At 38.4% G+C, this 15,681-nt stretch overlaps 1 protein-coding gene across 2 annotated transcripts in view; it reads right to left on the reverse strand.

The window, feature by feature from the left end:
* The window catches only part of SLC25A13 (solute carrier family 25 member 13), a 174,966-nt gene that overhangs the window by 26,872 nt on the left and 132,413 nt on the right, over positions 1–15,681 (reverse strand). For both annotated transcript variants that reach the window (XM_019729757.2, XM_019729758.2), the window contains exon 14: positions 1,885–2,025. In XM_019729757.2, the coding sequence (XP_019585316.2) occupies positions 1,885–2,025 (141 nt within the window). The remainder of the gene's footprint in view (positions 1–1,884; positions 2,026–15,681) is intronic.

Consider the following 15,681-nt stretch of genomic DNA (forward strand, 5'->3'; position numbering starts at 1 on the left):
GACCAACGATTTCCAGGGGGTGTTAAAGGGGATTAAGATTATGAAATACTACGAAGATGAAAAGGACTAAGTCTCAGTCTTATATCATTTGCAGGTAGTTTAACAGTCTCTGTTTCTGTGTAGCAAACAAGTTTGTACCATTTTATCCATCTAGACATTTCAATAGCAGCCATCGCCACAGTACCTAACTGTTTAGTACCAGACAACCTGTTGAAAGATTGCTTGGCATCTTGTCAAAATGACATGCTGCGACATCATGTTCTAGTCTGCATGAGCCCCAGAATTTAGAAAAGCAGATGATTTTTCCTCTGATTGATCAACGCGATCCCTCATAACAATACTGTTTATTTCTTACAGCTGCATCATTGGTCAATGAAATAGCTAGAACATTGCGACCACTGCACAACCACAGAGCATTTTAAGAGCTGCTTTTAAAAATTAGCATGTTGATTCCAAAACACCATAGATTCCTACATATAAGGCAAGGTTCCCCCCATCTTAAAACTAACCCCAGAAAAAAAGCATGTCACATAATATTTGATCCTTACAAAATCTCAGATCATGGGGTACTCTTCCAATCACTTGACCTTGAGGAGTACAGAGCACCATTTGGGAAAAGCAGATTTGCCTGAAACCACCTCAGTGACTACACTGGATGTTTACCAAAGTCACCTGCAAACGTTCAGTTAAAAAGAAAAGGGTGAAAATGCAGGAGAGGAGATCCTGGGGATAGGATCTCACAAATGCTGTGCTGAATGTCAAAACAAGGCATTTCAAGTTCTCTTTAAAAAGCAATGTGGCAAGTTGTTACATTATGGGACCAGTTATATCCATTCAGGATGAACTGGGAATAGGAAAACAGAAAACAACTGTCCTAATGCTATGTGTCTGTGGGATAAAACTTCCAAGGAAAATACTGCACCCAGAGTGCAAAGGTACTTCATTTTGCCAGCTTGGGATAAAAATGAAGATCGTGTACTCTTGTAAAACCATGTAAACGACTGATTCAAAAAGTGGATTAAGTGATAATCAAGAAACTGATTCAAAATTCATATGGAGAATATGAGTACTTATTGATATTGTGTTTAGGAAAAACAGTATTAATTTTATATAATATGATTTTACATATTTATGTGTAAATAAATGAAAACTATTTTAAGTAGATATTTGACTTCTCCTATATCCCTGAATGTTTACATATTCAAGTTGGCCATGGAATATTTTTTTTTAAATTTTCACATTGTAAGATGATGAACACCTTATGTTTGAGAAAGCCTTAGAGCCGGGCATATAAGAAGCTAATTTTAATATATTCCATTACAACTTCCTTGGTAGAGGAGTGTGAATAACAAATTTTAAGAATTTTTGAAAAGTTTGGCTTTGTAATCATTCTGAAAAACTACTTTCTAAATGAAAAATGGTTAAGATTCCAAATAGTTACGACAAAGCACACATATGGATAAGGCTGGGAGGTACAGGATCAGAAAATAAACTGTGGGCTTCTCCTTAAACTGAGCTCAGCACATCCTCCGACGGTGCCCTGTGATCTCTGCATCTGTCTTTCCCGGAGGACAACACTGAGAATCAGGTTTTTGTATCATAAGAAATCCAAATAAAGCTCCAGCCAGAGGTGCTGCAAAGAGCTGTGCATGGAACAAGGCTAGAGGGCGCCATTCACGTCATAGTCATCCCTGATTTGTGGATTTCTAAGGCTGGTTTTTTGGCAGGTGGCAGGAAGGGGCACCTCCTTCTAACTGGCATGAAGATACACTAGGGGCTCCAGCAGAGCATCTACTCCAGGTGTAGAAACGCGAGGAACTGATTTCATGTTGATGAGCAGTTACTAGTTTATACACTCAAATCAATGACCCAAGGGAAAGTTACCTTGTAGATGCCAAAGAACCCCAGGTCCCTTACGACAGAAAGAGCACTGACTCGGGGACCAGTGGTGATTTCCCCAGCCACCTGCAAACGGATCTTGACAATTTCCAAAGGATTTGTGAAAATCACCTGGGAGCCTCCTGCCTAAAAAGGAGAAAAAGAAAAGATTTAGTATCAAAGCAGGGCAATGGTAAGGTTGGGTTCAGGAAGAAATGAGTGATTATCCTCAATGGAGCTCAGAGTATCCTATTCTCAAGAGACTGTAGTTTCAACCCTAGTCCCATCGATTAAAACAGAGATTACGAGTTTGAATCAAAATACAGTCACTGCTTCGGAGACCTTGGGTAAAGAGACCCAACCTCCTTCATGCAGAGCTTGAAAGAAGGCAAAACTAGAGACTTTGCCAAAAGCAGAAAGACTTCTGTTGGCCTTACCAATGTCCTCACACTAAAATGCCAAATATTCCCTTAAGCACAATCAACTGCCACCCAGGGTTCAAAGCTGAGGATACAAAGGCAGCAATAAAATGAAAATCAAACCCAATATATGGTGATGGAAAGAGAATTGACTCTGGGTGGCGAACACACAATGTGATGCATTGATGATGTATCACAGAATTGTACACCTGAAGTCTATGTAAGTTTACTAACAATCGTCACCCCAATAAACTTTCATATAAAAAAAAAAAAAATCAAACAGTATCCAACTAAAGAGATCCAGATCTGCTTGTCAGAGTAGGAGAGCACAGGAAAGACAGAGCTTCTCTCATGATGGACTTCGTGATTCTGTCAATAGTTCAAAATTGACAGAAAGCATGTAAACTTAGGTGAAAGCTATTTTTATTTCTCTTAAAAACTCAGGTAGATTATCAAACACCATTTTCTGAAGTTAAATATTATTAGAATTTTATTTATGTATTACCGTGTATAGAATTACTCTTTTCATATAAGATAAATGTCAAAGTAGTAAAAATATGCATTAAATCAATTATGGCCCAAACTTTGAACAACGTGTGTTATTTCATTCCAGCAATGGCTGGGTGCCATACCTCCGAGATCATCAGTGGAAATCTTTAAAGTGCACTATAAGGGAAATTTTAAGCTAGCTATTTTGAAGCTAAGCCTATATTTATCATAAGCAATTACATTCTTTCTTACTGTACTTCAACTTGTTATTCCTTGTCACAAATATATTAAAATTTTTGTATCTTTCGAACTAAGATTGACACAGAATCTTCACTATGTAGTGATTGCATGAAACTAGACCACAGGCATAGTAATGACATTTTACAGCTTAGTAAATGCCATCACAGCAACAGGCTCAATTTGGGTCAAAAATCACACAAAACTACTTCTTGCTCGATACTTTGATCCTATTAACTAATGTATGCATCCTCACAAAATGGCCTGTACTAATCAAAACCAGGTACACAGATGGTCTTTGAAATGTCGTTTATAATACCTGGAAATAAAAATTAGAAATACATAAATATCCAATGGTAAGGAATGGATTAAATGAATTGGAGTATGTTTGTGCAATGAGATTCTATGCTGCTAATAGAAATATTGTGGAAAAGGTTCAATATATACTATGAAGGAAAAACTCTCATATGTTTAAATGCATGTACACCTTTCCCTACTGTCCTTAAATCATGTGGAAGAGATACGGCAGTATAGTGCTTTTGAGGTGGTAGGATTACAAGGGGTTTATTTTCTTTTCTGCTGCATTTTTTAAAAATTTCTTCTACACAGATCATGTGTTACTTCTACAAGTAAAAATAAATACTTCTGCCTAACTTATCTAATATACACGGCAATGCTAACCAAAAAAAAAAGTTCACCCACTCTCTGAATAAAATTTTTTTCATTTTTATAAACTTGATACTTTATTCAAGACACACGTGTTCTTAAAAACAGACTGAGACTTTCCCTCACTCCACTCATTAAAACTGTTTAGAAGGCAGTAGTATTCCCGTGTCTAGACTGCCACCCTGACTACCTGTCCTTACCTGTTTCTACCATGTTTTGCTCATCCCCCATCTTAGGTGAAGGAGGCACCAAGTAGTACCATTATTAAAGGGCATAATTCTTACGTATAGAATTGCTGTCTCATTCATTACCACATATCTGTACTAATGTCTGTAAAAGTTAACATGCACTACAATATAATAAGAACTTATACTCAACTCCCTAACTCCAAGCCAATCAATAGGTACCACTTCTTTTAGCACAGAAAAGTGAATTCTAACCACTAAGGATGATGCAAAAGTCAGATCCACTCCAGAGAACTGCAGGGAAGAGAAGCAGTGGGAAGAAAGCGTGTGGTGACACTAGGAAAAAATAATGATGCGCTCGTTACCTTTAGTGGGCTCAGAAAGAAAGAACCTACAGATTGAAAGTGGCACGTTGTAGAGGTGCTTGAAGATGAATGGGACCTTTGGAGTCAAGCTGGAAGAAAATGAGACTCCGAGGCACCAAGAGAAGATGCTTATCATCAGATGCACGGTGTCTGGGCATCACCATGACTTGATCACGGAGCAGCACACACTGCCTGCTGCTCTTCTGGCTCCTGGTCTATTATCCATTCACAGTACCTTGCCCAGGTCCCTCCTTTGCAGAGATCAAAGACAGCCAAATCCGCGGACAGGAACACCTATTGTGCACGATGTCTTTGTGTCCCTCATCACTTGAGAGCTCTGGCTGTGTGAAGATACTGCTTTTTTGTGCAATTTTGTCACAAATCATTTCCCTATGACTCTCTGGGGTCTGAGGCAAGTAGGACAGGGGAAGACTGTCCATATTAGAACTGGCTCTGTGTGGCATATTACATTTACAGTGGTGACACTGACTCCTCTACAGGCTTCCTGGAATATTCTTTGTTACTAAAATCTTAGTTACTACCCAGTATCTGGATCCATTTAAAGAGAAAGGCATACACCTCTTGCAGACTCACTTCAGCTACCTGATCATTCATTCCTTTATTCACCAAATATTTTTAAGAAATCGTGTTCAAAGTTTGTCCTAAAAATTGCAAGGATACAAGATGAGTGAGAAAGCATTCTTGTTTCAAGGAGCTTGAAAAGGAGTAGAGGTAATAGGTATTTACTAAGCATTCATTATGGGCTATCAGGATATTGCTTTGCATGTGTGTGTGTGTGTGTGTGTGTGTGTGTGTGTGTGTGTGTGTGTGTATATATATATATATAGTATATACCTTTTCAGTCCACTCAAGAGGTATTTTTCCAGATTTTACATAAGAGGAAATTGAGGCATAGAAAGATGAAAGCAACTGTTACAGGCTGAACTGTGCTCCACCAAAATTCATGTATTGAAGTACTAAACCTCAGCACCTCAGAACGTGCCTGTATTTGGAGATAGGGCTTTCAAAGATGTAATTAAGGTAAAATAAGGTCATATGGGTGGGCCCTAATCCAATGTGACCAGTATCCTTATAACAAGAGGACACTGAGATAAAGACACATATGTGTAGGAGAAAAGACCGTGCGGAGGATACACGGAGAAGGTGGCCATCTTCAAACCAAGGAGAGAAGCCTCAGAAGAAACCAACCCTGCTGACACCTTCATCTTAGACTTCCTGCCTCTAGAAATGTGAGAAAATAAATTTATGTGGTTTAAGTCACCTAGTCTTTGTTTTTCTGTTATGGCAGTTCTAGAAAACTAATATAACAATTCACCCAGGGCTACAAGAAAGCAAGCAAGGGATTTTCTACTGAGTCCAACAAATATATGCCTTATGAACAGAGAAAATGGCACATGAGAAAAGATAACTATATGACAAGAGCTAAGGTCCATACAAATTGCCATGGCAATTCAAAGGAGGGCAAGATTTCTGCTGGCTGGGGCAATCTGGGGAGATGGTAAGGCATATAAGATAACACATCAGCTGGTGACTGAAGTGAGCTTAGTTAGGATGACTATAGCCCTGCGAACCCTTTCTCCTCTTCTGGAAAAGTCAGAGACGGGCTTTGGTTGAGCATTTGTGATATAGCTGTCGCTGGGCTAACTCTTCAGACCTTATCTCCATTCCTCCGATGATGCTGACACAGGCTATATTTCTGCAGTTCTGGAGATGAGGAAATGAAAAGCCACAGCATTCTGTCCAAAGCAGACAGAATTTGAACCCGACAGGCCTGATTCCTAACCCAGGCTCACAACCATTATGTTGACTTGCAGAATGTCAAAAAGCCTATGCTTTACAACAGATTCATTTTCAGTGTTTTCTTTCTTGTTTAAACAGAGTATCTGCCTGAATCATTGGTTAATCTGATCACACAGACTAGAACTGGCATGATTTGGAGAGCCCCTGTCTAGAAGAGATAAATCAATGATTCAGAGACACTAAAGTACATCAAGAAATATGGAAGAAAGTTTTTTACAGGTACAATATAGTTGACTTTCATCAGATGCAGCAAATTTTTCTTTGTAGATAGGGCAATAAATCATAAGGAAGCCCCAGGACGCTAGGTGGTAAAATCTACAAATCATGCCAAATCTGAATCCTGGAGGAATAGTTCAGACTCAGACATGTATAACTAGTGACATTATTTTCAATTACACTCAGATGGGCTTACAAAATAATTACACTGGTGTGGGTTTTACCTAAATACAGAACAGTGGTTCTGGATTGGAGCAATTGAGTCACACAGACCTGGATTTTAATTCAGGTTTTATCACTTCTTTGTATGTGACCTCAGATAATTCCTCAAACTTACTAAGATATAGATTTCTCATTTGGACTGCAGAGATGACACCATTTCACAGACTCCCTGTGAGGACTATGGCAAACGACTTAATCTACCCACTTTTAAACTTACCACACCTGTAAAATGGGCACGCTTACATTAATGCTCTTCACGATTTCAAGAAATATTGACTGCGAGCCAACTCTATCGCGGTGTATAGGAGTGAACAAGACAAGGACCCCCTCCCTCATGGAGCACATATTCTAGCTGTTATTTATTGAATTTTGTGAGTATTAAATGAAAACATGTGTTTAAAGCACTTATCCTAGTACATAGCATGCTGTATGCTCAATCAATGGCATTGATTACCATTAATAAACATAAGACAGAACTCTGTTTAGGTGAATTTAGCTTACCAAACGCCTTTAAAGCCAGTAAACATTGAGTTTTCTTTCCCTTGAAACATGCACATTAAACTTCCTTTCTGAGGAAAGCAGAGTTATACTGAAGATTGGTAGGAAGCAGCTATATCAGGTAAAAAAGAAAAAAAAGAAAGAAAAGAATGTACCTAAGTGGGTAATGGGTGATGCAGTAAAGCTCAACATAGGCAGATGATTTTTATTTAAGTTCATTTAATTTTATTTAATTAAATTTAAGCTGACATTCAATAAACTATGGGTATTTTTAATTCTGAAATGTTTTTGTTATTGAGAAACGGTTAATCATGTCCCAGTGTAGGAGCTGGTAAAAATGACAACGGCCAGATAGGTAACTAGCATCGTTCACCTCACTGTGTTTGTGGGACTGGCCTCTGCTGTTCCATTCAGGTGTGACTGTCCCCAACACTGGCAAATCACTTTGGAAATGTGAACCACTGTCACAAAAAGAACAAAGAGAGGAGACAGAGACTGAATTGGATGTGGGACAAAAGGTTCCCCACTGCTGAAAACGATGCACAGTGCGTGTTCTTCTGACCAGGTGACGTGACTGCTAGAGGTGAAAGGCAACACAATCGCCTTTCGTGCTCAAGAGCAACTTCGAATTTGGGGGGCTTTTCAAGGCTACCTCAAGTGGATGTTGAATGCCTCATCTTGCTACCAATACAAATCAAAATTCCCATCTCCATATGACATTTTTAGCTGTTGTGATTCTCGTCTAAAGTCTGTGATCTTCCTAAATTCACCTGTGCATCCTGGAGGGCTGAGACCAGCCAACCAGAAAGGAAAATGGGAATGTGGAGACTACAACTATGTCCGCAGGAAGCCCAAGCACCAGGCTTCTCAAATGAATGGAGCTCTCTTGACACAAAGCATTGTCATTCTTTCCAAATGCTCCAATCTTTCACATGATATGGTTCTCGTGGCTCGAAATAAAATATAGGGTTTTTTTTTTTTCCTTCTAATACCCTCTCTCTGAAGTGGGCTACACAGACAGTCTACAAAGAACTTGAAATGTGGCTTCTATCGCAGCTTTTGCTCAGTACCTAGATGCTTCTGTAAGCTTGTTTTCTTCTCGTCCTCACAATTTTGCCACCCCAGTTCCTCTTGCCATGTTATATGATGATTTACTTCACTGTTAACACTTCTGATTTTACATAGGTAATTTTATTGTGGCAAATTATGTGTCTATTTCTTTCTTAAAAACCATTTCAAGAAATGCAATATTTAGAAAGGCAATAATCCTAAATGTATGGCCTAAATTTCTTTAAGTACTGTTAGAACAGTGACCTTCACCATTATTGGACCACTTTAGGTCCAATAATGGTGAACAAGTAGGGTTTAAAGTTATGTGTCTTAAAAAGGACTTGCCAAGGCTGTCTGCTCATTACTATAACCACGGGAAACAGCGGCATGAAATATTATCTAAATACATGACTGAAAGGATCAATTCAGGGGCTCCAGTTCCTATTTCCGTATGAACCATTTTCCTTCACCTCTTATGAACTAAACAAGCCTTTTTCTCCAATGTTTCTTTACTAAGTGGGATAGTATCCCCCGAACATTCTTTCTTGGGACCTCGGGATTTGAGTCAAAAGAACCCACAAGATGAAAAAACATACTTTCTCATGATTCCCTTTCCCCCCTCAAATCATTCTAGGCAACCGTCTTGAGACTCTGCAGAGAATATTAACAATCTTGAATTTAAAAAATCCAATTCCGTTATCAATCTTCTGTCCACAGAAAACATAGCAGTGTATTTTAACATTGTATAATTCCTGCTATATTTTAAACTAAAAGCATTAACTATAACTGTAATTTAATCACCTCCCTTTCATTTGAATTCACATGGAAGATACTTATAGCTACTTAAAAAATTAAGTGGTAAAATGTATATGAAGAATATGTATCTTGATATTTTAATTATGCTCAATTGAATGCACTTAGATTTAAAGTGCTTTTCACAAATGACATGTGCTAAGAATATCTAATTGCACACTGACATTCTAAAATGTGTGCTTACATGTGTCAAAAATAGATTAATATGAAGTTATGGAATATGACTTTTTTAAAAAACTAAAACCCAAATACATTATTTTGATTATTTGGACACAAATAAAATTGCAACTTCAAAAAAAGTCTATACTAGTAAATGTCTAATGGTTTACATTACATATAAAATGAATACTCAAGTGATGACAGTTTTTGATTTTTGAGTAAATTGGAAAATGAAGACTTCTTAAGAAATCTAGCTTCAACGTATTTCCCATTTATTCTCTTACTAATTCAATGTTAAAAGGAGATATGAAAATAATCTGTGTATAGTAGTACAGAAAGTACAGGTATAAATAATCATCATATATAAAGATCACAGGTACAAAACAGATATTCAGCAAATAGCAGTGGATGAACTGAAATAAAATGCAGGGCCCAATAGCAGTTAATTGCTGTTCACAAGTACTAAAGACAGACACCAAACAACCTCACAGAGAAGCTAACAAACTTGAGGGAGCGTGAGGCCCAGAGGCCACTCACTCCATCCAGCTTTGAGTAGAAATTGTCAGACCCAGTGTCCTCACAAGAGGGGTCATCACTCTACTGCCATCAGGAATGAGTCCCCATTACAAGTTGAGTAAAAACCTGTATCTTCACCCCTAGTATTATGGGCTAAATTGTGTCCCTCCAAAATTCATGTTGAAGTCCTACCCTTGTATCTCAGAATGTGACTATATAAGGAGGCAGCACCTTTAAAGAGGTAATTTAAGGTAAAATGAGGTTATATGGGTAGGCCCTAATCTGATGTGATGGGAGTCCTTATAAAAGATTAGGATACAGCCAACACACAGACTGAGGCGTGACTATGTGAGGACATAGTGAGAAGATGGCCATCTGCAAGCAAAGCAGAGAGGCTTCAGAAGAAAACCAAATCTGCAGATACCTTGATCTTGGACTTCTGGCTTTTGTAAGTGCGAGAAAACAAAATTCTGTTGTTTAAGCTATGCAGTCTTTGGTATTTTGTTATGGCAGCCCTAGCAAACTAATACACCTACTTAGACTAACTGTACATCTCTAAACATAAAGCAATACAGGATTTTCTCCTTTGATTTGGTGTGTAAATTAAGCTCTTAAGTAAAAAGTCTGTAACTAGATTTTTAAGAACGTTGAGAACAGAATGGATTTTCACCACTTAATTGTTTTTGAGACAGATACCAAATTGAAATTTCCTATTCTTAATTTCTTAACTATATGGCAAGGCAGAAAAAGGCTGCACTGTTGACACGTTTTACAAATATTAAATTTCACATTTTCAACTTCATAGGGTTTTAATAGGCCTATAGAAGCCTGGCCAAGGAACCAAAGCAGAATCTGTTTGACTGACATTAAAAAGCAATTAAGTTACAGACCTGTCAAATATGTTCACATTTGGGTTCTGCCCGTTATACATGTCTATTTTGACTACTACTACCAGAACCATTTAATGATTTACAGACCCTCACTGTCTAAAGTACCTTAACTATATGAACGCTGTGACCTAATCTTTCTTCATAGTTTTATATCATAACAAGCCCCTCCCCTATTTATTAGAAATCCAGAAGGATGTCCGGACATTTGAACTGTGTTGAGTCAAACGACTCTGAGACTTTCCCCAAAAAGGGTAAGAGAGGAACATAGAAAAGAGACATTTATCTGGCTTAGTGTCCATCACAAGCTGGACTTTCCCCTAATAAGATGACGTTTCTGAGCCAACAAATGCAGTCCTTAGTGTCATCAGATAGCTCTTTTATTTTTGCCCAGAGTATGATGGAGGTGCCTCATGGACTTCTCATAAACTTCTAAATCTAGATATTGCCACGGTTAACATTTTTTGTTATTCTCTCTCTCTCTCTCTCTCTCTCTCTCTCTGTCTCTCTCTCCTCCCCCTCACTCCCTCCCCCTTTCTCTCTCTCAGAATTTCTTTTCTACAGCAGTTTCAGGTACAGAGGTTTCCCATACACCCCCTGCCCACACATGCACAGCCCTCCCCTTTATCATCATCCCCACCAGAGTGGTGCATTTGTTACAAATGATGAGCCTACATTGACACATCTTATCACCTAACATCCATAGCTTAATTTAGGGTTCACTCTTGTTACCTTCTATGGGTTTGGACAAACGTATGATGACATATATCTATCATGCTATCACATGGAATATTTTCACTGCCCTATAAATCCTCCATGCTCTGCTTATTCATCTCTCCCCACCCTCCCAACTCCTGGCAACCGCTGATCTTACTATTGTCTCCATAGTTCTGTCTTTTCCAGAATGTACTGTAGTTGGTATCAGAGATTACGCAGCCATTTCAGATGGGCTTCTTTCACTTAGGAATATGCATTTAAGGTTCCTCCATGTGTTGTCATGGCTTGATAGCTCATTTGTTTTTAGGGGGTCAATAATATTCCATTGGCTATATCACAGTTTATTTATCCATTTACCTACTGAAGGACATCTTGGTTTCTTCCAAGTTTTGCAGTTATAAATAAAGCTGCTAAAAATATCCTCATACAGGTTTTCTTGAAAACATAAATTTTCAACTCCTTTGGGTAAATATCATGGAGTGCAATTGCTGATCTTACCGTAAGAGTACGTTTGGTTTTGTAAGAAACCTCCAAACTTTATCTTCCAAAGTGGCTGTACCATTTCGCATTCCTACACGCAGTGTGTAAGAGTTTCTATTCCTCCTCATCCTGAGCAGCATTTGGTGTTGTCAGTGTTCTGGAATTCAGCCATTCTGATAAGTGTGTAGTGGTATCTTGTTACTGTTAGTTGCTTTTTGTTTTGATTCCTGCGTTATTCTGACACGATAAATTCCCACGTGACCCATTCGATAAAATCTTTTCTACTAAAAAACACAGGCAATAACGAAGAAGCTACACCAAATGCCCCAAGTTATCTCCATCCTCTTCTTAAAGTTCTACATGAGGGTCAGTTTACTTGCAATTGTTAGAAACGAAGCAAAATAAAATAAATAGGGAGGTTTTTAAAAGTTGGTTCCTTTACTGAGTAATCATGGAAAACCTTTCTTATGACACATTCTGGATATGTACATATGCACACATGGTACAGCTATTCCTTAAAGTCCATCAATGCCTTCAACCTGCTCCCATCTATGGAGTTAATGCCCCTACACTGGCTATCTATATCTAAGCTAACGGCAACACGATAGACAAAATGACCACACTACGCTTACTGCCCTTATCACTAACACCTTCTGGTCAAGTCTTTATCCAGCCAATAAACATTTTTAAGCCTCTCCCATGTGTAAGACACAGTACTAGGCACAGAGGCATAACAGTGAGACATGGGTCCTGTCCTTAGCATTTTCAGATGTCTCAGTTTAGTAAACATTTACCCAAAGTTCCCAGGATGCAATCACCTAACAGTACAAAGTTTTGCAGGAGGAAGATCTTCTCAAGTAGAAAAACAGGACCATATTTAACAAAGACAACAGGTTATATCTAATGCCTGAAACAGTCCCTAAGCCTTGGAGCCAAGAGTTAGAAGACAGGAATAAATCATAAGTGTAAATTAAGAAAACTTACAATATGAGAACTGAAGAACTATGGGTAGTTTATTTTGCTTTATATTCTACCTTACCTTTAATATGGTTATTTTTACATAATTAAAAAAAAGTTATATGTCAAATATAGAAAATTTTGTGATATGATCTTGATGACAATATGTATGTTTGGTATAACTTTAAGTTTATAAAAATCTGGGGGGTGGCCGGATGGCTCAGTTGGTTAGAGCGTGAGCTCTCAACAACAAGGTTGCCGGTTCAATTCCTGCATGGGATGGTGGGTTGCGTCCCTCCCTACAACTAAGATTGAAAACGGTGACTGGACTTGGAGCTGAGCTGCGCCCTCCACAACTAGATTGAAGAACAACGACTTGGAGCTGATGGGCCCTGGAGAAACACACTGTTCCCTAATAGTCACCAATAAAAATTTTTTTAAAAATCTGGAAATGAATAATATTGTAAAGCTTATGAAAGCAAGGATGATTTAATTCACTTTAATCTTCTTATAAGTCTATTAAACCAGAAATTACCACTGATGAACAACCCCCCAAAAAACCCCCAAAACTTACAATATGGTCTCACATTGTTGGGTGTATGTAAAAAAATCTCCCAGAGAATATTCCAAATAATAACAAAATTTGATACAACATAACTAACCATTAGATTTTCATTAAACTACAAATGAATTATAAAGATGTGAGCATTACAAAACAACCTGATTTCCATAGCATCAATATACATAATACATAATAATAAATCTTGGCTGTTTGACATGCTATGTAGGAGCAACCCCATGGAAATCCAACTTAATGACTGAGCCTCAGGCCATTCTATATTTATAACTAGGATATGTGCACAGAGACTTGCACAGAGGAATAAAAATTCTGCCTTAAGAAAACTGCATTGTGAGGCCACATCCACAGAAACCCTGGGAAGAAAAAGATCACAAAAGTAGGAATTAAATCCATTTCGGGCAGTCTGACTCACCAGTTCTTTCTGATTGTCAGAGCACATGTGTTCATTACATGAGGAAATTTTCTCCCTAGTTTTATATGATTGGGTCTGAAATGTCAATGGATTTCAAGCTCAATCATGAGGAATATGGCTTTGTGTATATTTTATGACCAAAATACATACACTACTATTCAGGGGATACTTAACAGAATTCAAGCTAAAACCAAAATAGTATTAGAAGAGTAGGAACACATTTATAGACAGTTCAAACAAATGGATTTGTTAAGCGAAGTTATTAATATTTACGTGGGGTCATGACTCAAGGCTGCTCTATGGCCTGGCATACAAAGATGAGGCTTGCCAAATTTACTCTTTCAATAATTAAATAAAATGATAAAAAACACACACACAAAAAAAAACCTGTGAAACTTGAATTAGCAAGGGCAGACAATGAAAAAAGGCTGAAGGTCATACTATGTGAAGGTCAGATGATCAGCAACAACATGAAGGGAATTCTTGAAGAAGTCAACACCATGAGGAAAAGAAGTAGATCTTCGAAGTAAAAATATGCACAGAACACTGACAACACCAAATGCTGGCAACGATGTGGAGCAGCAGGAAATCTCACGTATTGCCAGTGGGAATGCAAAATGGTATTACCGCTTTGGAAGACAGTTCGCAGGTTTCTTACAAACCTAAACATACTCTTACCATAAGATTCAACAGTTGCACTCTTCAGTATTTACCAAAAGGAGATGAAAACGTTTGTTTTCAACAAAAACCAGCAGCTTTATTTATCATAGCCCAAACCTGGAAGAAACCAAGATGTTCTTCAGGTGAATGGATAAATAAACTGGTACCTCCCGACAAAGGAATATTATTGAATGCTAAAAAGAAATGAACTATCTAGTCTTGAAAAAACATAGAAGAATCTTAAATGCATATTACTAAGTGAAAGAAACAAACCTGGAAAGGCTTTACATTATATGATTCCAACTACAGAATATTCTGGGAAAGGCAAAACAATGGAGACAGTAAAAAGATGAATGGTTGCCAGGGGTGGGGGAGGGAGGGAGAGATGAATAGGCAAGCATAGAAGATTGATAGGGCAGTGAAAATACTCTGTATTTTATGACAGATTTATGTCATGACACATGTGTCCAAACCCATGGAATGTATGACACTATGAATGTACCCTAAGGTAATCTATGGACTTTGAGTGACTGTGATGTATCAATGTAGGCTCATCAATTACAACAAATGAACCACTCTGAAGGGGGAATGTTGATAATCGGGGAGTTTATACATGTACAGGGGCAGGAGTATGTGGGAAACCTCTGTATTTTTCTCTCAATATTTGGAACTTAAAATTGTTGCAAAAAAATAAAGTCTTAAAAAAACAACACACACGCAGAGAGATGCAAAGTCACTGTGAGAGAGACCAAATAGGCCAAGAGGAGAAAACAGAGAAAGCAACCAGTTCCCAGAGCTGCCTCAATTCTCAAGAGCCTTTGTTTTCATTTTATGCACACGCTCAGGGTAAACCTACACTTACGTTTTGCTACTTTAGTGAATTTCTGCCTCCTGCAGCCAAGAGCGATCTGGAGTAGGAATGGGTTCAGAATCTGCAACAGATCCTCAAAGAAGACATGGGATTAACTATGAAGCAGAGGGCAAGAAGGTCGTCCCTGTCCTGCCACATTGCTTATGGACCTGCCGGTGGCAGTTTCTTTGCTCTTATTCTCATTGAGAGGTAGGGTCTAATTTCTCTCCTCTTGAATCTGGGCTGGTGTGAGTGGTTTATTTGACCAACAGAATCCAGCAGAAGTCACATTCACAATTAAATCATAAGAAATCTTGCAGCTTCTACCCAGGAGTCTTAGAATATCTGCTTTGGGTAAGCTCTCTCTTAGAATTAAGCTGCCAAGGCTTGAAAAGCCCCAGGGACACAGAGAAGCTACAGCAGGTGTGTGGACAACAGCTCCAGCTGCTCTAAGTCAAAAGTGAGCATCCCTGCCAGCCACAAATGGGAGCCCTCTTGGACATCCATCCCAGTCCAGCCTTCAGATGACTCCAGCCCTGGCTGCTGTCTGCTTATAACCACGGGAAGATCACAAGTGAGAAATGTCCAGCTGAATCCGTCAGTC

Source organism: Rhinolophus sinicus, linkage group LG09 (assembly GCF_036562045.2).
Source record: "Rhinolophus sinicus isolate RSC01 linkage group LG09, ASM3656204v1, whole genome shotgun sequence".
Classification (NCBI taxonomy): domain Eukaryota; kingdom Metazoa; phylum Chordata; class Mammalia; order Chiroptera; family Rhinolophidae; genus Rhinolophus; species Rhinolophus sinicus.